Source organism: Arachis ipaensis, chromosome B8 (genome assembly GCF_059453495.1).
Source record: "Arachis ipaensis isolate K30076 ecotype BB chromosome B8, ASM5945349v1, whole genome shotgun sequence".
Classification (NCBI taxonomy): domain Eukaryota; kingdom Viridiplantae; phylum Streptophyta; class Magnoliopsida; order Fabales; family Fabaceae; genus Arachis; species Arachis ipaensis.
In genome coordinates this window covers 67,609,822-67,631,781 of record NC_142443.1, presented here as the reverse complement: position 1 = coordinate 67,631,781, position 21,960 = coordinate 67,609,822, and the positions used below count along the sequence as shown (strand labels likewise).

General features: G+C 39.7%; 2 protein-coding genes and 1 non-coding gene across 4 annotated transcripts; 1 reads left to right on the top strand and 2 right to left on the bottom strand.

The window, feature by feature from the left end:
- Nucleotides 1–7,215: 7,215 nt before the first annotated feature.
- Nucleotides 7,216–8,393, bottom strand: LOC107611835 (protein CYSTEINE-RICH TRANSMEMBRANE MODULE 1). Of its 2 annotated transcripts, none has more exons than XM_016313725.3 (3): nt 8,232–8,393; nt 7,780–7,951; nt 7,216–7,496 (listed from the first exon to the last, which is right to left on the bottom strand). In XM_016313725.3, exons 1-3 carry the CDS (start codon nt 8,263–8,265, stop codon nt 7,451–7,453), a joined length of 252 nt encoding a protein of 83 aa, XP_016169211.1. In that variant the 5' UTR covers nt 8,266–8,393; the 3' UTR covers nt 7,216–7,450. The 2 variants fall into 2 exon arrangements, with proteins under 2 accessions (XP_016169211.1, XP_016169210.1); XM_016313724.3 differs by having other exon boundaries at nt 7,780–7,954; nt 8,232–8,389.
- A 2,686-nt stretch (nt 8,394–11,079) lies between these two features.
- LOC107611133 (uncharacterized) lies at nt 11,080–14,066 on the top strand. The gene is made up of 2 exons (XM_016313092.1): nt 11,080–11,874; nt 13,539–14,066. The coding sequence occupies exons 1-2, from the start codon at nt 11,080–11,082 to the stop codon at nt 14,064–14,066; spliced, it is 1,323 nt and encodes a 440-aa protein (XP_016168578.1).
- Nucleotides 14,067–21,544: 7,478 nt separating this feature from the next.
- Nucleotides 21,545–21,652, bottom strand: LOC148548433 (small nucleolar RNA R71). The gene has a single exon (XR_015897687.1). It is a non-coding gene; the product is annotated as a small nucleolar RNA R71 (small nucleolar RNA).
- Nucleotides 21,653–21,960: the final 308 nt, after the last annotated feature.

The following is a 21,960-nucleotide window of genomic DNA, read 5'->3' as shown; positions in this document are numbered from 1 at the left end:
CATGCCGCCTCCTGTTCCTGACATATATGAGGGGGTCGTGGCGCCTCCTTATGCGTCCTTCCTCCCTGGGGGTTTCAAATTCGGACCTTTGGCTAGCCGCGCATCGGGAGCGGCTTCTCGGCAGAGAACGGGAATTGCTTGACTCGGGTGTTTGCTGGCGATGCTCTCGAGCTGCCAGTCGGTGCTCTAGATCCTACATTCTGTGACGCAGTTCTTGTATTATCCTGGTGCTGTTGTCGCCGGTTCCCCCGAAGGGGCGCCTTTCAAGGGATCGTGTGGTTCGTCGAGGAGGGGATCTTGTGCGCTCCTCGGAGGACACCATGATGGGTTCCCCTCTCTGCCCAGCTTCTCGCCCTGCTCCTCCAGGGCCTTGTATTACTTCCATTCAGGTGATCCCCATAGACGGCGCCAATGTTTGGTATGTCGCGTACCGGACAATTCGGGTTGATGCTCCAATTGATTGGATGGGGTTCGCCTGGTTCTGGGCTGGCGAGGATGAGTGGACGATGTCCCGAGCACTTTGTGTGAAGGGGGGTCACCTGCAAAGACACTCCGACGCTCAAGTCAGTGAAGTGTGCAGGCGAGTAAGGGTTGAGTGGTATGTGACGTACCTTGGGGGAAGGGTAGGTCCTTCCCCATATATATCGTGTCAGAGGTGGGCCCTGCAGGGACAGGCCCACCTTCTTCGAGGCATCCCTCGCACAGCTGTGGCGAAGCTGTCAGGAACGCGTGTCCGAGTCGGCATCTGAGCGTCTCACTCCCGACCGTTCGGGTCGGGTGCTGCCTGGGTCGGGCCGGCACGTAAATTGCTTAGACCAGGCCGTAACAGCAAGTAATTACAATTCAGTTATTTGATATTAACGGCACATTTGCTATCTCTGTTTTAAGTTTCACAAGTTCCTTTTTATTTAAAAAAATTATATATGTGGTGTAATGATCAAAAGGGCAGCGTTAATGATAAATGGATTACATAATAATTTTCTTTCTCCTTTAAATTTAAATAGGTTATCAAAATTTCAATTGACTTGGGTACGAAATAACTGCCGAAGTGCCCATAATTATCAATACATTTCTCTCACGGTTGTAAGGAATAGGGAATTAAATTAGGAAATAAAAGCTATTCGAATTAAAAATTAATCACAATTTAATAATTTTCTTTAATGTTCCCTTGGATTTCTCTTTTTTTTTTTCACTTGATTTTTATAATAGGGAAAAGGACGAATTAGTCCCTGAGCTTTTAAATCGTGGACAAATTCATCTTTGAAAATCAAAAAATACTAAAACGCCCTTTACTATTCAAAACGTATGACGGATCGATTCTTCCGTGCAAAATGCTCTCCCAGACGTAACGGAGAGGAGTGATCTATCGCTTATTTGGCGTGTGTTGGGCCTAGGTGGCAAGACGGGACCGTTGAGGAAGCTTGGTGTGCCCGTTTGGAAAAAGTCTTGGACAAATAGGTCCTTATGATTTAAAACGGCAACATTTTGAGAACGTTGGCTGTAGTCCTTGAGTTTCGTCATAATTCCAAAGAAGCCCATATCAATCACCCACAAATTACATGATGCCCTAGAACACATATGTTTGATCTTTTTCCCTAAAAAAAAACGATTGATCTTCCCTTCGTCGTCTTCGTGTAACGTTGCGCCAGTGAAGCTTCGTTGGTGGAGTTGCGGGTGTCTTCAGTAGTGGTAAGTACCCTTATTGCGAAACTGAATATGACCGTTACTTTCGAACGTTATCTGCTGTGCATGTCATGGGTTGGGGTTTAGGTGTAATGTAGTGTTGGGAGGGGCATGGAAGATGAGTTGTGTGTGGTTTATGGCTTAGGTAGTTGTGTATTTGCTAATGCTTAGTGGTAATCGTTGAGTCAAACAATGATGCAGATGGTAGATATTTTCGTGATTCCTGTTTTCCATCACAGGGGCTACTTTCAAAGGGCTCCGACTGGTGAGTTAGTTTATCTCGATGGTAAGGTTGAGAGGTTTCCCTCGATGGACCTGGATTTTGTAAATTTTGGTGATTTGATAACACTGTTCAAAGGAATGGGATATCAATCATACAAGGAGGCATACTGGTATGATCCAAAGAGCAAGGATATAGAGTCAGGGCTACATATTCTGAGGGGAGATGCAGGCATCAACCAAATGCGCCAAGCAAAGATGACAAACAAAGATACTGATGAGTTCTATATATTTTTTGATCATCCTATTGATGACCCAGAGCTTGTAGATTGTGCTGGTAAGGAAAACGTTGAGGTAGAGAAAGATGTTGTTCATGTCGAGGTGGATGAATTGGGTGAGTCGTCGACGGAGCACGATAGTTACGAGAGCGCAGAGGATGAGCCGTATGCACCTCCAACTCCCGGTAATAAAAGTAACAGTGATAGTGGGGAAGATGTTGTCAGTGGGTTTGTGTCTGGCAGAGGGAAGAGGAAACAAGTGCCTCATTCCTCTAAGAGAACCCCTCAGCCAAGTAAGCAACCCAGGAAGCAAGCGCGACGTGTGTCTCAAAGAACAAGGTCTGCTGCAAGAAAGAAAGGGCCTGCCCATGAGCCCGAGGTAGGTGGGTCTAGTGGACAGCCCAGTGGATGTAGGCCTGCAGGGGAGCCCAATATATCTAGGCCTGCAACGGAGCCTAATAGGGCCAGAGGACCAAGGTCAGCACTAGTAGACTACGTGAGTGATGTAGACACGGATGGTGATGATATTGTATGGGATTATGAATCTGAGGAGCTGCATACACCTGTTTCTTTTGATCATGTGGGAAACAAACATCAGTGGTCTGAGTTCAATGACCAATATAGTTTCGGAGAGGGATGATTTGAGCTTGGAACAAGGTTTGCAACAATTGAGAGGTTCAAAGAGGTGGTAAAGGACACCTTTATTGTTGAAGGCCGGTAGTTGGTGTGGATAAAGAATGATAGAAAAAGAGTTAGGGTTGGGTGCAAGGATGAAGAGTGTGGTTGGATTGCTCACTTGTCTTACAATCGGCAACTACAATGCTTCCAAGTCAAGACGTATAGAAACGAGCACACTTGTGCAAGGGACCTTGGAAGCAATGCCGCTTATCAACACTGGATCAGTAAAATGGTGGAGAAGAGGATGGCCATGCACCCGCATATGACAACCCATGAAGCTATTGATTTTCTAAGAGAGGACTTTGACCTTACTGCACACCCAAATATGGTGTATAGAGCTGTGAAGGAGGCAAGGGAGAGGATGATAGGTAACGAAAGGCAATAGTACGGCAAATTGAGGGATTACTTATTAGAGATACATAGATGTAACCTTGGGTCTTCTGCATTGCTAGACCTGATTCCTCAGCCTCAAGCGGCCCCTATGTTTGACAAGTTATATGTTTGTTTTGAGGCCTGCAAGCAGGGATTCAAGAGTGGCTGCAGACCATTGATCCACCTAGATGGAGCATTTCTTAAAACATACCATGGGGGACAACTACTTTTTGCTATTGCACAGGATGCCAACAACCAGTTTTACGTGGTTGCATACGCAGTTGCAAGATCCGAGAACAAAGAATCTTGGAAGTGGTTCCTAACATGCTTGTAGGAGGATATTGGTGATGTAGGCAACTTCGATTGGAATTTTATGTCGGATTAACAGAAGGTTAGTTCCCCTTTTTGTCATTTTGTGTTTGTTGTCTTATTCATTTACTGGATTATATATTGTTGTAAACATGGCTTCATACCTTCATTGTTGTTAGGGACTGCTACCTGCACTGAAAGAGGTAATGCCTGGTGCACATGTCAGAAACTGCGTCATGCACATGTCAGAAACTGCGTCATGCATATGTGGAAGAATTTCATGAACTGATTCAAGGATCTGTATATAAGAAAAATTGTGTGGGACTGTGCTAGATGAACCACCATCTCAGAGTTCAAGACAACCATAGAAAGACTGAAAGTAGTGAACAAGGATGCATGGGCCTATCTTATGAAATTTGAACCTACTACCTAAGTTAGAGCATACTTTAGCCATGGTCCCAAGGTCGACAACCTAACAAACAACATGTGCGAGTCGTTTAACGCAAAGGTGGTGAAGTACAGAAGCAAGCCCATACTTACAATGTGCGAGGAGTTACAGTGCTATGTGATGCGGCGAATGGTTCAACACAAGAAACTTCTGGGGACTCATGAAGGAAAACTGGTGCCAGTGCAAGAGAAAAGGCTACAGAGGCTTATCAAACCAAGAAACAAATGGACAGCAGAGTGGATTGGTGATAACGAGTACAAACGGTTTGAAGTCACTCACAAGGGATCCAAAGTTGATGTGGATTTGATCAAACACAGCTGCTCGTGTAACAAATGACAACTCACTGGTCAGTCAGGTTCCTGAATTTCAATATTAACATGCTGTGTATTTTTTTAATTTAAGCCTGCTGTGAATTCATAGTTGATGTGAATTTCAATTTTAATCATAGATGATGTTAACCATGCTGTGAATTTGGACATGCTTAGTGTGAATCTAATTAACATGCTATGAATCTGTTGATATTAACTATGCTGTGAATTTGGACATATTAGCCATGCTGTGAATTTATATTAGTTCATGATATTTTAATCATGTTTATGCCATTCTGTTGTTGTGAAACTACTGTCCTGCTGTGAAGGGATGCCGTGCATTCATGCTATAGCAGCAATAAAAAAACGGCATGATAATTCTGATGATTATGTTCATCCATGGCTATGTATGGAGTCCATTAGAAAGACATACGAGCACTTTATCCAGCCAGTAACGAGTGAGGAATATTGGACAAGGTTTGAGTTTACTAAGCCTACTCCACCTGTGTTAAAAAGGCCAATTGGACATCCCAAGGTGCATAACAGACAGAAAGACCCAACTGAGGCTGTTATTGATGGTGACAAGTTGAAGAAGAGTTTCTATGTCACATGTAGCAAATGTGGTGAGCACTACAAGACGTGAAAAGGGGCCCTATCCAACCCAAACTGGAAGCAAAAGACGAAAAAATCAAGAACAAATGCCAAGGACTCTCAATCACTAGTGGTTCTCACAGTCAGCCCCCGAGGAAGAGGTAGTCCTTACTTTCCCAGGGATGTAATTGTCCCCCCGATAATAAACTTAGGGATTTAAGTGTCTATTTTAGTTTTATTTAGGGTGCTATATGTCTATATTTTAATACTTCATGGTTTTAAATGTCTTATGATATAATGTGCTTCACTGGGACTGTTTAAACTAACTGGATACATTTTACACAATGCCTCATCTCAGAGTGTGGAACAGAGTCCTCCAGCTGCTACGAACCCTCCTCATGTTGAATAAAATTCTGCTAATCAGTCAGTTGCTAATGAGATAAGAATTTTGGTGACATTTCATTGTTGTTGCTTGCTAGTTTCATTGCATTTCACACTTGTTTCGACCTTCATGCAGGGTAATTCGAATGCAAACGCTGCACCGATGAATGAGCAAGAATCTGGACCCTCAGTAGCAGTGGTTGAGACACAATCAATGCCTCCAAAAGCACCATTCAAGCCCCCAGCCCAGTCTACATCACATCCTGCATGAGGGACATTTAGGCCTAAGCAAACAGTTAGGAGGAAGCCTATGACAAATAAACCCTCGCAGCCTGTGCCACCTGCCCAGAGTGAGCAGCATCTCCCCTCTCCACAACAACCAACTACATCAGGAGCATCTCCACAGACTTTGGCAGCAGCAGGCAAAGCAACTCAACGGCTGTTTATGTTCATCCCCACTCCAGGACTAAACAAGCCAAGTAGTTAATGCTACATGTTTAGACTTTAGTCATGACATCAACACCTTTTTGAGAAACACTGTTATTTTACAAAGCAACTCTTTTTGGAAACAATGTGATTATCTATAGCTTGCAGGCTTAAGTTATGCCTTACTTTGGCAGTAAACATGTTATTGACTTCTTTTGTCAATATTAACAACTCTTTCATGAGATTAAATTATTCTTTACATATATAATTATATCTCTAAATAATTATGCCACTCACTTGCTTAGGGCAATCACTTTGCTGAATATATCATAATTTAGCTTACAATATTTTTGTTCGAATAGCATACAACAAAATGGAAACTCATCCCATACTACATTACATCATTTTTTTTACCTACTTTTCAGCCAAGATTGACAATGACAGAAGCAAAAATTACAGAAACCACTACAAGAATAACCAAATACAGATTAACATTCATCTTCCTCTCAAGATACAACACCTTCTTCTCCAAATCAATTAGCTTCTATTCCACTACCTTCTTCCCAAGATACACTTTCAGATCATCAACCTCGTTCTCCGTAATAAACTTTTCAAGGACTCTTATTGTTGAAACAAGGTCATCCAGCCATAAGAAGAACTTGCAGTGACTGGGATTTTTCAGCTGCATGTTCATCGTTCCAAAACAAACAAAACATAATCAACTCCCCTATAATCAAACTGACCAAATAAAATCACCAACATACCTTAAAGAATGGACACCCAAAGAACGAGTCGTGAGCTGGATGAGGCTCCGTCACTGGCCATTTAAGCTTGCACAATACCCCCACACTCAACCACTCACAGAAATGAACAACGGTAATGGCGAACGAGTTCCATTTGAACAAATAGGACAAACAGAAAAACGACGTCGTCTTTCCATCCAGGGACCAATTCGTCCCTAACCTCAATCCACCTTACTTACATGTGCACCGTTACGGTAGTCTAGGCCCAATACACGCCAAATAAGCGACAGATCACCCCTCTCCATTATGTCTAGGAGAGCATTTTGCACGGAAGGATCAATCCGTCACACGTTTTGAATAGTAAAGGGCGTTTTAGTATTTTTAGATCTTTAGAAATGGATTTGTCCACGATTTAAAAACTCAAGGACTAATTTGTCTTTTTTCCTTTATAATATTATAAAAAAAAACTTAATGATGAAGTACAACACCTTTCAAACTCAATAATTAATTAATTATATGTTATGTAAATTAAATGATTTAATTGTATAATTATAAAGATAGAGATATAAAAATTTGAAGAAAAATAAAGAAAATTAATAGAGCTCAATTCTAATTGATAGTATAATTTATATATGCAAGCAACTATTTTATGTAGTAAACTTAAAAATTAATTATTTTTAAATATATATCTGTAAAAATCTCTTTTATGTTATCAGGATATGGATATTAAATTCAAATTAATAATATCTTTTAATCAATGAAAGATATATGATATATAATTGGAATTAAAGCAAATAATTTATAATGACTAATATATCATAAAAAAAATCTCATAGTACAAGGCTTCCATTGAAAACAGCGAAAGAAAAAAGAAAAAAGAAAAAAGAAAAAAGAAAACATAGCCAAGTGAATAAAGATCCTTATTGTTCTATAAACTACAAAGAATTATACAAAAGGAAGAAGGAAGCAGGTGAAAAACAATGATAGCATGCACAAATCTATGGAGTGACTCAATCAGAAGCAGATATCCAGGGCACAACAGCAACATAGGGCAGCACAACTGTAACAAAAAAAAAATAATAATAATAAAAGGTCAAGAATCAGTAATTATAAATTGATTACGTATATATCTTAATAATTTTTGTATTAATTCAGGTTGATATATATTAAATTTTTATCATAAACAAACAAGTTTTTTTTAGTCAATAATTAGCCAATGAAGTAGTAATATGCAAAGATTAAAAAAATTAAAGAAAAAATATTAATTAGAAAATTCATTCCAAATAATTTGATTTCCTTATATATAAATAAATAAATAGGTGAAGTGATTTTGTTGAACTTACCAACCCTTCCAGAAGCCATCACCCTTGGTTGTGGTGTGTTGTGGAACACTCTGTTGGGGGTACCCTGCAGCTGGAGGACCATCCTTTGAAGGGTAACCCATTGGTGGTGGAGCACTAACATATGATGCTGCTGGTGGAGGAGGGTACGCACTCATTGTTGGCGGATATGATACTGCTGCACCAAATTCAATTATGTAACTATGTTATTTAATTCTTGGCGGATATGATACTGATAAATAAATCAATCAAACTAGCATAAAATAGATGTACGAATTGAGCCAGTCTGGTTTTTAATCAGAAAATTAGTTCAAATTATTTTATTATATTCAATACAATCTTAATTAAACTTTTAAATACTGTCTGATTTCCAGAATTTGGTTTACACTACGAAAATAGAAATTAAAGACGAGAGTTTTTGAGGCAGTTTTTTGTTGACAAGAAGAAAAACTAACCAGGTGCTTCGTGCTGATTGTTGAAGTGACTCATGGTGGTGATGATGATGAATTGATCGAAGTTGATGCTGTCTTTCAAATGCAAACAAACAATAAAGGCGAAGTGATTGTAATTTGTAAATGACAATGTAATAAGTGGAATCAAATCATATGCATATTTATAGATTGGGGAGCAAAGCGTGGCTAAGATTCCTTAATGGGATGGAAGTATAGATTTGAAGTTTCTGAGAAGTCGTGTGGGCAAACGCGTTGCAGGTGAGAAACAGATTGCGACGGTGTTTCAATTTGAATTTTCTACGCTAAGTGGCTGTGCTCCTAACATGCCATATTGCCTCTAACACGTCATCAATTATCATAATACGTGACTAGTGTAAAACCCGGGCCGGAATTCAAATATTGATTCATTATAAAAATTTAGTAGTACATATCTATTAATATTAATAATTATTTTTAATTTTAAAAAGTTTTTGTGAATAAAAATTTATTATCCGATGTATATGATTATTTTAGCCTATATTTATAGAGGTCGAATAATCTTATTTTTTTAGCCCATATTAATATCTATTTACAAAAAAATGTATATGCTAAAATCTATTTCATTGATTATTTTTAGCTCATATTAATAATTATTTTTAATTTTAAAAAGTTTTTGTGAATAAAAATTTATTATCCGAGGTATTTGATTGTTTCACCCTATATTTATAGAGGTCGAATAATCTTATATTTTTAGCCCATATTAATATCTATTTACAAAAAAATGTGTATGCTAAAATCTATTTTATTGATTATTTTTAAATAAATTAGACACTGTTATTGTAAAAACTAAATTAAAAAATTAATATAAAAAAATATATAAATTATATCATATTAATAAATTACACTTTAATATAATTTTAACTAACATTATTTAAATGTATTCATTCTCTTAACGTTTAGTGCAAAAAATATCCCAACATAAATTATATGACATCAATCTAATTTTTAATCGTAATCAATTTTGTAAAGTCATATTTATACTAACATCCTTTGTCTATAAGTACTTTTACATATGATGAATTAGAGTATAAAATTATTTTAGAACATGATACATTAAATAAATACAAATACCAACAGGGAAAGAAAAAAATTATTTCTAAAGAACTAAATTCCAATTTAATTTATACTTAAAAATTAAAATAAAAAACACTTACTCTCCAAAAAAAATTACTATCATAAAACTTTTTTTTTGACAACCTACAGTAACATAATAGAACTCTACTATTAAATAGGACAATTTACCTATTTAAATAAACAGAACCAATATTACCAGATTACACATTATGCAAATTGGATACCGAAATGTATTTTTTTTCTAAACTATGTAAACCGCGACAGGGGTATCGTGGTCTACAATATGAACGTAATCCATTACAGGGGTGTCGCGGATTACGTTGGCGTTGAATAATCACATATACCGCTACAGGGGTGTCGCGGTTTTTGTGTGATTGTGATACAGGCATAAACTGCTACAGGGGTGTAGCGGTTTATGCTTTGTAAACTTTGCCTATAAATACCAAGCAAGATAGGGAGTGAGTTATTTGAAGAGAGTCATTTTCACACTTTCACAAATGGATAGAGAGAAAAGCTTGATGGTTCTAGTCTACTGTTCTGGTAAAATTAAAAAAAGTAACAGGCATGGTGTTAAGTTCACGGATAAAGAACCGCTGAGCATTTTTATTCATTCGACTGATACTTTGTCGGATCTGAAGAGGAACATATTGCAGAAGGCAGGGTTAGCTGGGGCCAAGTCGGTGAAGAATGTGTTCTACAAGATTCCGATGGCGGTCGTGTCGAGTGGTGTGTAGTATGAAACATTTGTTATATGGTCAGATGAAGACATGGGGGTGTTGTTTCATTGTCGGCAGAGTTTTCCAGAGGTGAGAATACACGAGTTGTTTGCCAAGTTGGAAGACCGAGTGGACAGTTCTGGGGCTTCAGCGCCAAATCCTCAGTCGATAACGGTGGGGGGTGCTTCTACTTCGATGCCTGTCGTTGCACCCAGGTGTCTCCTACCTGCGCCTCCACCTGTTCTAGCACCGGCAGAGAGGTCACCCGGTTTGATTACTGGTCTTGTTGGGAGTGGTGAGCCAGATCACTATGAGGACGCAATGCGGGACTATGATTCGGACGATGAGCCCGATCACATATCAGAGGATAGTGAGGACGAGACTCCAGTGCCCCCACCTGCACCTCAGGGGCCATCCAATTCTGGGTCCCACCAACAACCGCCGCATTTCTTGATGCTCAATCTGGAAGTAGTGAGCCAACAACCAGATGATCGATACACCTTCCGCTACCAAGGATTACAGGAGGGCAATGCTTCTGCCGAATTTGTGATTGGTCAATCTTTTCAAACTAAGGAGGAAGCTGCGATGAGTGTTAAAGATTATAGCATTCGTCGTGGAGTTTAGTATCGGATTATGGAATCTGATCATCTGAAGTATGTTGAGAGATGCAAGGAGTTTGGAAATGGCTGCAACTGGATCATCCGCATGGCACTTCGGCAGCGCAAGGGTAACTGGGAGGTTAGAAGATACAACGGAGCCCACACATGCCTAGCGACATCGATATCGAGCGACCACCGACGCTCGATTACCACGTAATTTGTGCGAGGATCTATCCCTTGGTTAGGGCGGACGCAGTGGTTATCATAAAGGTGTTGCAAGAAGCTACTGAGCTAACCTATGGATTCAGGCCTAGCTATAGGAAGGTGTGGAAGGCAAAGCAGAAGGTAGTTATGTAAATTTACGGGGATTGGAAAGAGTCATATGCGGAGTTGCCCCGGTGGATCCTTGGGATGCAAGCAACGATGGACGGCAGCGTAGCTTTGTTGAAGACTTCTCCAGTTCGTGTTGGTGGTGAGGTTGATGAGTCCACGGAGTACTTTCATCGACTTTTCTGGACGTTCCCTCCATGCGTTGAGGCTTTTAAACATTGCAAGCCACTGATCAACATTGACGGAACGCATCTGTATGGGAAGTATGGCGGGACTTTGCTTCTGGCTATTGCGCAAGATGGAAACTCCAATATATTGCCAGTTGCGTTTGCACTTGTTGAGGGGGAGAACGCTGAGTCGTGGGCTGTTTTCTTATCCCACTTGCGTCAACATGTGACCCCACAGGAAAGGATTCTGGTGATTTCTGACAGACACAACGGCATTAAGGCTGCACTGGAGGCACCGGACAGTGGTTGGAAACCGCCTCATGCATATCGAGCGTATTGCATTCGACACGTTGCAGCCAATTTTGCCCTCAATTTCAAGGGTCAAGATGCGAGGCGGATGCTCGTGAATGTGGTGTATGCGAAGACTGAGGCCGAGTTTGACTACTGGTTTGATATTATGAGGACTGAGAATCTGGCCATGTGTGATTGGGCCAACTGGCTGGAGTACGATAAGTGGACCCAACACCAGGATGGAGGCAGACGGTTCGGCCACATGACGACGAATATATCCGAGTATGTTAACTCTGTACTGAAGGGGACACAGAATCTTCCTGTAACTGCACTTGTGAAATCCACATATGGGAGATTATCAGAGCTTTTTGTCGTCCGAGGGCAGACAGCAGAGGCACAGTTGGGATCAGGCCAACGGTTTTGCCAAGTGGTGTGCGAAATCGTGATCATTCCATTCCTTGGTAATGGTGCTAAAAATTCAATACGCACGTTCATGATCTTATATCTGTTTCACAACTTCGTACAACTAACCAGCAAGTGCACTGGGTCATCCAAGTAATAAACCTTACGTGAGTAAGGGTCGATCCCACGGAGATTGTTGGCTTGAAGCAAGCTATGGTCACCTTGTAAATCTCAGTCAAGCGGATTCAAATAGTTTTATAAAGTGATAAATAAAAGACAAATAGAATATAACTAGGATAGAGATACTTATGTAATTCATTGATGAGAATTTCAGATAAGCGTATAGAGATGCTTTCGTTCCTCTGATCTGTGCTTTCCTGCTGTCTTCATCCAATCAATCCTAGTCCTTTCCATGGCAAGCTTTATGTAGGGCATCACCGTTGTCAATGGCTACATCCCATCCTCCTGTGAAAATGGTCCAATGCGCTGTCACTGCATGGCTAATCATCTGTCGGTTCTCGATCATACTGGAATAGGATTTACTATCCTTTTGCGTCTGTCACTACGCCCAACACTCGCGAGTTTGAAGCTCGTCACAGCCATCCCTTCCCAGATCCTACTCGGAATACCACAGACAAGGTTTAGACTTTCCGGATCTCAGGAATGGGCATCCATGGGTTCTAACTTATACCACGAAGACCCTAATAACTCGGACTCGGTCCCCTGTATTAGATATCCAAGAGATATCCATTCAATCTAAGGTAGAACGGAAGTGGTTGTCAGGCACGCGTTCATAAGTTGAGAATGATGATGACTGTCACGATCATCACATCCATCATATTGAAGTATGAATGAATATCTTAGAAGCGGAATAAGTTGAATTGAATAGAAAAACAGTAGTACTTTGCATTAATCTTTGAGGAACAGCAGAGCTCCACACCTTAATCTATGGTGTGTAGAAACTCTACTGTTGAAAAATACATAAGTGAAAGGTTCAGGCATGGCCGAATGGCTAGCCCCCATAATCTAAGAACTAAACGTCCAAAAGATCTAAAATTCTAAATACAATAGTAAAAAGTCCTATTTATACTAAACTAGTTACTAGGGTTTACAGAAATAAGTAAATGATGCAAAAATCCACTTTCGGGACCCACTTGGTGTGTGCTTGGGCTGAGCATTGAGCTTTACACGTGTAGAGGCTTCTTTTGGAGTTGAACGCCAGTTTGTAGCCTGTTTCTGGCATTGAACTCCACTTTGCAACCTGTTTCTGGCGTTTGACTCCACAATGCAGCATGGAAATGGCGTTGAATGCCAGTTCACGTCGTCAATCCTTATTCAAAATATGGACTATTATATATTGCTGGAAAGCCCTGGATGTCTACTTTCCAACGAAATTGGGAGCGCGCCATTTGGAGTTCTGTAGCTCCAGAAAATCCACTTTGAGTGCAGGGAGGTCAGAATCCAACAGCATCTGCAGTCCTTCTTCAACCTCTGAATCTGATTTTTGTTCAAGTCCCTCAATTTCAGCCAGAAATTACCTGAAATCACAGAAAAATACACAAACTCAGTAAAGTCCAGAAATGTGAATTTTTATTAAAAACTAATAAAAATATACTAAAAACTAACCAAATCATACTGAAAACTATGTAAAAATAATGCCAAAAAGCGTATAAATTATCCGCTCATCACCAGGCCCTGGTGAAGGTGATAGAGCGCAACCTGAAAGATGCAAGGTGCTTGACGGTTACTCTGTTCGATAGACATCAGTCTGAGCATACCGTGGCTGAGACGACTCCTACCGAGAATTTCTCGCTCGGGACGTATCGAGTTTCCCTTAGAGATCACACTTGTGACTGTGGGTACTTTCAAGCTCTCCATTACCCTTGCTGCCATGCGATTGCATGCTGTGCTCAGTCCCGGTTAGACTGGGCTATGTACGTCCATGAGGTTTATACCATGAGTAATGTGTTCAACGTATACCGGATGGGATTTTTGCCACCTATTCCAGAGGGTCTCTGGCCACCATACGCCGGTCCTACTATCATCCTTGATCCTAACATGAGACGTGCCAGAGAAGGGCGACCAAGGTCAACAAGAATTCATAACACCATGGATGAGGCCGATACTGGTCGGCCGAAGCGATGCGGGCTATGCAGACAGATAGAACACACACGCAGGACTTGCCCTCAACGAGGATCCGCCCCCAGTGCCGAGGCATAGTTGTCTTTAGGTCGTTAGGATTAAGTTGCATTTTTCTCTCCTTGTTTGTGTTCTTCTTTTGTTTTAGTTGTGTTTACTGTTAAGTGAAGTTGTATTTGTTTATCGATTCTCTATGTACTAATGATTCTCTCTGGTTCAGATTTTCTTGATAATTCTATGAGTACACATGCTAATTTCAATAAAATCAAATCAGCAACCTATGTTGCGCTATACAGAAGTTAAACTTTCATCCAAAAATTTATTCTCCATGAAAAATGACCTAAGTACGCACTAAAGCATAAACGGCTACACCCCTGTAGCGGTTTATGCACGTATCACAAACACACATAAACTGCGACACCCCTGTAGCGGTTTATGTGATTATTCAATGCCAACGTAATCCGCAACACCCCTATAGCGGATTACATTCATATTGTAAACCGCGATACCCCTTTCGTGGTTTACATAGTTTAGGAAAAAAATGCATTTTGGTATCCAGTTTGCATAATGTGTATTCTGGTAATATTGGTTACCTGTTTATTTAAATGGGTAAATTGTCCTATTAAATACCATGAGATTTGTCTTAAACAATCTTCAAAAGAATAAAAACCTAAAAAATGTCATAGACAATGAAAGAGAATTGCTCAAATTTTATTGGGCTAACAACATTATACATAAAGTAAAATTGGTATGTTGTTTTGGGAGTAAACCAAATAATACAATACCTTATCTTTTTTCTTTTTAGCAATAATGTCATAATTTGTTTAATTAAATCTCGGATATGTCATTGTTACCAAACTATTCACATACATGATTAAATTATTAGTGTTATAGAAAAGAAAAATCTTTGATCTGCCAAGAGGGTTCTTATTGTATACTTTTACTTATGAATAGGAAAAAAATATTAATATTTAGACTAATTTGTGAGCATAATTAAGTGTATGTTTGCGTTTTTCTCTTTTCTATAATGATTTATCCATAATAATTTTATTTTAATTTGTACCAGAGTTGCTTATAATTTAAGATAAAAATAACCACATTTGTTACCACCCCAAAATTGTTACAATTAATGGAATGAAAAAGAAAGAAATAGAACGAATGGTACCTCGGAATGATAAAGTAATACTCCAATTAACTTCAGCATATTACCACCCAAACAATCACTGAATAATATTAACACTACAACTAACTGACCTTAAGTGTCAACCACCTCTATTTTATTTGAATATTTTGACAAATAGAAGCATGCTTTCGAAATAAAAAGGGACGACGACAATGAAATATACAAAGATTCCAATAATTGGATTACAATAAAAACATAGACCTGCCAAGCCGATAATGAAACAGTTTCAACTATAGGCTAAAAATTATGATTCTCTCTAGCTTTGTAAATTAGAAAGATAATGGTTCCATTAAAGTATAACTAATTCATTTTTAAAGTAAATGAATGCACTAACCCTGGTCCATCATTCAATGGAGAATAAATCAACCCTAAGTTTCTCCATATTTGTCTTAATATTCATTCTCTCAACCTCCCCTTGCAGCTCTGCCTCCCTAGAGACACTGACTGTGTGCCATTCATCTTAGCTCAATTTGTCACCTACAATCACCCCGTTGAATTTGCCCATTCTGCATTTGCCTATGTTAATATACAAAACTCTAAAGCTCGCGCCTTAATTTGAGTTTTCAAAATCAAACTTCAAAATCATCAAAACTACTTAATTCACATATACAGTATAAAGCTTATTATAGAAGAATTTAAAATCCTTAAAATACTAAATAGATATCCTTTTATTCCGCAAAGCATGTTAAAGAATTCAAACATACACACATGTTCTCAAATTCTAATTTTTAATTAAGTAATATTTAAAGATCCACTCTCCAGAACAACTATTTATTTTGAAGTAAGTTTGGGACATGACCATATTCAAGTGCTACTATTTTTCTAAGCAAATAACATGTGCAAGAAACACTACATGAAAAAAGGCCTATGGCCACGCTTTTTTTTGCCACACTTTAAAAGCGTGGCCAAAAGTAGTCAATGGCCACGCTTTTATGAGGGTGGCGATTGAATAGAGATTTGGCCACGTTTTTTCTTGCCACGCTTCAAAAACGTGGCGAAAAGGGTCAACGGCCACGCTTTTGGAAGGGTAGCAGTTGATTGGAGATATAGCCACGCTTTTTTTGCCACGCTTTAAAAGTGTGGCCAAAAGTGGTCAATGACCACGCTTTGTGATGGTGGCGATTGAATAGAGATTTGGCTACATTTTTTTCTTGCCACGCTTTAAAAACATGGCGAAAAGGGTTAATGGCCACGCTTTTGGAAGGGTAGGAATTGATTGGAGATACGACCATGTTTCTTTTTGGCCACGCTTCAAAAGCGTGGCCATAGAAGGAAACAAGGACTCTTTTGGCACGCTTTAAAGCGTGGCCAAAAGGTTTTTGAAAACTAAAACCCTTAATTGTAACCCTAAAGCAAGCCTCGATCGGGAAGAGCTCAGATCCCCTTTCAAACCCTTAATTAAAACCCTCTGAAAAATAAAGCACTCTCTCACTCTCAGCTCTTACCAAGTTACCATCGTCACTCAACTCTCAACTCCATGGGAACCCTGGAAGAGCTCAGATCCCTGCCGTCACTAGCGTCGTCCTCGTCACTAGCGTCATCCTCGTCACTAGCGTCGTCCTCCGCCATTAGCCTCTCCTCCGCCTCGTCTCCTCCTCGTCACTAGCATCGTCCTCATTTACCTTGTCACTAGCGTTGTCCTCCTCGCCGATCTCCTCTGCATCGTTGCCAGTGTCATCTTCTCTGCTATCCTTCGTTGTGGTTTCACCTTACTTTTGTCATCGCCTTCTTGCTCTGGCCACCATGCCCTAACCCTCACCATTGCGCTGGCCACCGTCTTCTTTGTCATCCCCTCCACCGTGCCTCCGCCTCGCATCTGCTACATCCCTCGTTCGTGTTTGCCTCGCCATTTCTGCTTTGCTCAATTTACCCTGCTGGTGTGTTTGTCTCTGCCATTCCCTGCCTCGCCATTTTTGCTTCGCTCGATTTTCTACTAGGAGAAATCGATAGATTGCCCCCATGGTTTCTTTGAGGTTTGTACATGTTACTTTACTTTATTCAATTTCTCGTTTACAATTTCTCACGAATCAGGATGGATTACTATTTATGTCAAATTTGATGCTTTGGATTAGGTTTTGAGTATTTAACTCAGCTCAGTAGTTAATTGGATTCGTTATATGTTTTCTTATCATTGTGAGTGCTATTTTTGCTCAAGGAATGAGCTTTCTTCTGTTCCTAAAGAAGCAGATGAAGAAAGGTAAGAAGGGTGCTGGCGATGGAGAAGCTCACAAGTATGTTGCCAAGTATAGGGAAGAGTCTGAGCGCTGTGTCGCCGAGGTTGCAAAGTCTGTGAATGAGGCTTTGAAGTCTCTCAATGGTAAGAGAAAGAGTTATGAAGCTGCACTGGAGAAAGCTGCTTCCAAGAAGTGGAAGATATGGTAAGTAAAGTCATACTTTCTTCTTTGGATCTTTTTTGTCTACTTGTTTACGTGTAGAATGATTCCGTGATAACTATGCTTGGATGTTTGAATTTGGATTTGGTTTTGATTTTGTATTTTGGTGATTTTATAATCTTTTACTACTTTTATACCACTTTCTATATGTTCTAATTTCCATGATACTATTTTCTAATCAGTAGATATAAAATGGACTTCAAGGGTTAATTTGATAAATAATGATAACATTTTATATGTACCAGAGAATTGTGGAACTTGAGAAACACTTGATTTGTTCTGAATTTAACTAAAATATGTTCTGATTGTTGTTGCTTTATTCTCCTTGTTTGTTTTTTATTTATTCTGATTTTAATTGAAACATGTTCTGATTATTGCTGATTTGTTATCCTTATTTGGCTCTAATTTTAATTGTGCAAATTTTGATCTATTTTAGAGATTTATTTGTTCTTTATCAAATTATGGATTTGGACAGTTTTGATTTGGTGTAACATGATCAGCTTTACCACTTCCTTTGATGAGGACCGGCAGCAATTTCAATGTCGTGATACTGAAGGGCAAGATTTGTTTTTCCCTCTCTTATCTTTCTCAGTGGAAAGTGATTATGCTAAAGTTATCGTCGGTCTAGATTTTCTTCTTAAAGAAAGGGAATTATGCCGTTGTAAGCATAGCTCCAAACCAATAAACAACTCTCATATCAAATTAAGAGTATGGTTTTGTCACAAAGAACAAACCCCAATGAATTTATAACCGAAGTATTTAGACTCCGGATCGTCTCACGAGGATAACAATGAAGTGGTCAATTATTAGCTATGAGAATGCAAGGGGTAAAAGGGGGTTTGGTTGATAAAAGGAGCAATAAAATAAATGGCAAGAAAAGTAAATCAAATAAGCAATTAGAGAAGCAAGATAAGGGATTCTTGGCTAAGACTTAGGCAGTTGAGATCACCATCCTAGTCACAATTCAAACATTGATAATTATGCGGCACCAAGCTCATTAGGTCTACTCACTAAAGCCTTAAGTACGTAATGTCGACTCCTAGGCTTGGAGTATGTCAAATGGCTTGATCAACATCAATCCATAAGTGCCAACCTAGCTACTAATTGACTTAGTAGTAGGCCAGAGTCAATGGTTGTCAAATTGATCCTCAAGGGTTCTAGAATGACCAATTCAATGAAGCCCAAAGACTCAAGATCACTCAATCCCCTTAGTGTAACAGCCCAGACCATCCGCTAGCATGATATTGTCCGCTTTGGCACACAAGGCCTCACGGTTTTGTCTTTAACGATAGGGATGATAGCCTAAGCCCCCCACACTCACTCGTCAAAACGCGTCATACTAGGGAGAGGTATCCACACCCTTATAAGGCATGCTTCGTTCCCCTCTCCAACTGATGTGGGCCTTACAATCCACCCCCCTAAGGGAGTCCAGCGCCCTCGCTGGCACATCGATCCGGGTTCTGGCTCTGATACTATCTGTAATAGCCCAGACCACCCGCTAGCATGATATTGTCCGCTTTGGCACACAAGGCCTCACGGTTTTGTCTTTAACGATAGGGATGATAGCCTAAGCCCCCCACACTCACTCGTCAAAACGCGTCATGCTAGGGAGAGGTATCCACACCCTTATAAGGCATGCTTCGTTCCCCTCTCCAACCGATGTGGGCCTTACACATAGCCTAGGCCAAAGGTCAAGAAAACTACTCAAAAACTATAGGAAATATTATATCAAATACCTAATGTGCAATAAAAGCAAACATCACAAAATGCTAAAATTAAGGAGAACCATGACTATTATAAGCAAGAACTCAACAATAGCAAGCAAGATCAACATGAAAGAAGCATTGATAAACCACTATTTTATGGTTTATATTGTGTTTAATTATGTGGTTTTATCATGAACCTTACCCACTTATTCATTAAATTAGCATGCATATTAGATTTCTTTTCGGAATTTATTACATGTTTGAAAACTGCTTCCTAGAGACTTTAATTATTTAATTTTAATTCTCCTTTATTCCATTCGATGCCGTGATCTGTGTGTTAAGTGTTTCAGATTTTATAGGGCATGAATGAGTTGGAGATTGGGAAGGAAGCTAGCAAAAATGGAAGAAACACAAGAATTTGAGGAGATAACCAGCGAGAAGTGACGCAGTCGCATGGCTCACGCGACCGCGCGAAGGAGAGCAAATCGCAGCGACGCGGCCGTATGGCTCACGCGGCTGTGCAGATTGGAAAGCCCAAGCGACGCGGTAGCGTGGACGAGGCGAATGCGTGGCGAGGAAAAGCGCAAGTGACGCGTCCGCATGGATGACATGTTCGCGTGACATGTGCGATCTGCATAATCTGCAGAATTTGCTGGGGGCGATTTTGGACCCTATTTCGACCCAGTTCTCGGTCCGGAACAGCAGACTAGAGTCAGAGAATATGCAGAAACAAACAACACATTCATTCGGAGACAGTTTGAGATCTAGTTTTACTCTCTTAGGTTTTTCTCTCTAGGTTTTAGAATTTTTAATTTTCAATTGATCTTAGCATTGGAACATTGAGAAGAGTTATTTCATCATCAAGACTTTGTCATTCTAGTTCATTTTCTTAACTTGGTTTCATTCTTCCATGTTCTTTGTTTTGTTCAATTTTGTTATTTGAATACTTTTATGATTAATTAATGCAAGGATTATTTCTTTTTAATTCAATTTCAATTCCAATAATCATGTCTTCTTTTAATTCCCTTTCATGTGCTATGAATTTATTATTTACAATGCGTGAGTAGTTTCTTTACTTGATGGGGAGTTGATTAAAAGGAACTCTTGAGTTGGAAGGATTGAAGGAAAAATTTGTAATTGGGTTAAATGTTGGATTGCTATCCTATCACCAACGCCAATCCCTTTGAACTAAGTGGGTTGCAACTTGTGAACAGATCTGGCATTCCAACTTGTTTGACTTTCCCTTACCTAGTAAAGGATAACCAAACAGAACAACCATTAATTATAAATTAATCTTACAATCACTCCATCAATAGTAGAAATTCCAACCAATCAACTCCCAGTCAAGGCTTTTACTCATATTAATTAAATTTTCTCAATTTAAATTCCAATTTACTTAACTCAACTTCTTTGAACATCTGATTAATAAGATAGAACACTTTTCTGCAACTCGTTGGGAGACGACCTGGGACTTAAAACTCCCAGTAATTTTTAATTCAAACTCTCTGTGACATACTTCTAAATTGATAGGCAGATTTTCGGTGAGTTAAGAACTATACTTGCAACGTAACCATTTTAATAATTTTTAATTTACCAGCTTCTGTGTCTCATCAATTTTTGGCGCTGTTGCCGGAGAGTTGCAATAGAGTGCTAATTTTATTGATTAGAATTTATTTATTTGTATTTTATTTTATTTTGCTACTATGAGCTGCATGTTTCTTCCGTCAAATGACGTGTTCACTTCCTGATCCATGCTTGCTAATATTCGATCCTGAAATTGAAAGGACAATTTCACGAATAAGGCGAGAACAGCGTTGGTTAGCCCGCTCTGAGGGCGGATCTAAAAGTGAATCTGAGGAAGAAACCAGCCCCCGTTCTACTGATTCGATTATTTTACGTGCAGAAAACATGGCAGCTAGGAGAGTTACCATCTAGGAGGAAGGAGCCCCTGATTTTACAATGCAACCGTTTCAAGCGCATCATCCAGTAGTAGCTACAGATTTTAAAATAAAGACCGTACTGCTAAATTTGATGCCCAAGTTTCATGGCCTACCTGCTCAAGAGCCTATCAAACACTTGAGAGATTTTCAGGCAGCCTGTTCTACTGTCAGGCGTGATGGCAGTGATGAAACTTCAATTCTGCTGAAAGCTTTTCCATTTTCTCTTGAGGAAAAAGCAAGAGAGTGGTACTACACTCAACCTCTAGCAAATGTATCCAACTAGGATACACTCAGAAAGGAGTTTCTGGAGAAATTCTTTCCATCTGAAGTTACTGATAAACTGAGGAAGGATATCTCCATAATTGTTCAGGATGACAATGAGACTCTCTTTGAATACTGGGAGCGCTTCAATAATCTTCTGGAAGCATGCCCCCATCACATGATTGACAAGATCGTGCTACTCAGCTATATTACACAGGGTATGAGGCCCCAAGATAAGACCACACTGAAAAGTGCCAGCAATGGGTCTATGAAAAAGTACAAGACCACTGATGAAGCTTGGCAATTGATCAGTGATTTAGCTGAATCCACTAGGAACCACAGACAGAAGCAAGGCCGTTTAAAAGCTGTTGCAGAAGTATCTTCTAGCAGAGAGACTGCTGCTCTGACTCAAAGCATCTGTGAAATGACCAACTTGCTGAAGCAAATGCAGTTGAATCAACAAGCTCAGCAAGCTCAACCTCCTCCACCACA

Bases quoted from the DNA above. Each gene is read 5' to 3' on its own strand.
- LOC107611835 (XM_016313724.3), bottom strand. From the start codon at position 8,265: ATGAGTCACTTCAACAATCAGCACGAAGCACCTG. The intron at 7,955-8,231 runs GTTAGTTTTTCT...AATTTGGTGCAG, and splicing joins CAATCAGCACGAAGCACCTG to CAGTATCATATCCGCCAACA. The intron at 7,497-7,779 runs GTAAGTTCAACA...TTTTTGTTACAG, and splicing joins GATGGCTTCTGGAAGGGTTG to TTGTGCTGCCCTATGTTGCT.
- LOC107611133 (XM_016313092.1), top strand. From the start codon at position 11,080: ATGGACGGCAGCGTAGCTTTGTTGAAGACTTCTCCAGTTCGTGTTGGT. The intron at 11,875-13,538 runs GTGTGCGAAATC...GCTCATCACCAG, and splicing joins GCCAACGGTTTTGCCAAGTG to GCCCTGGTGAAGGTGATAGA.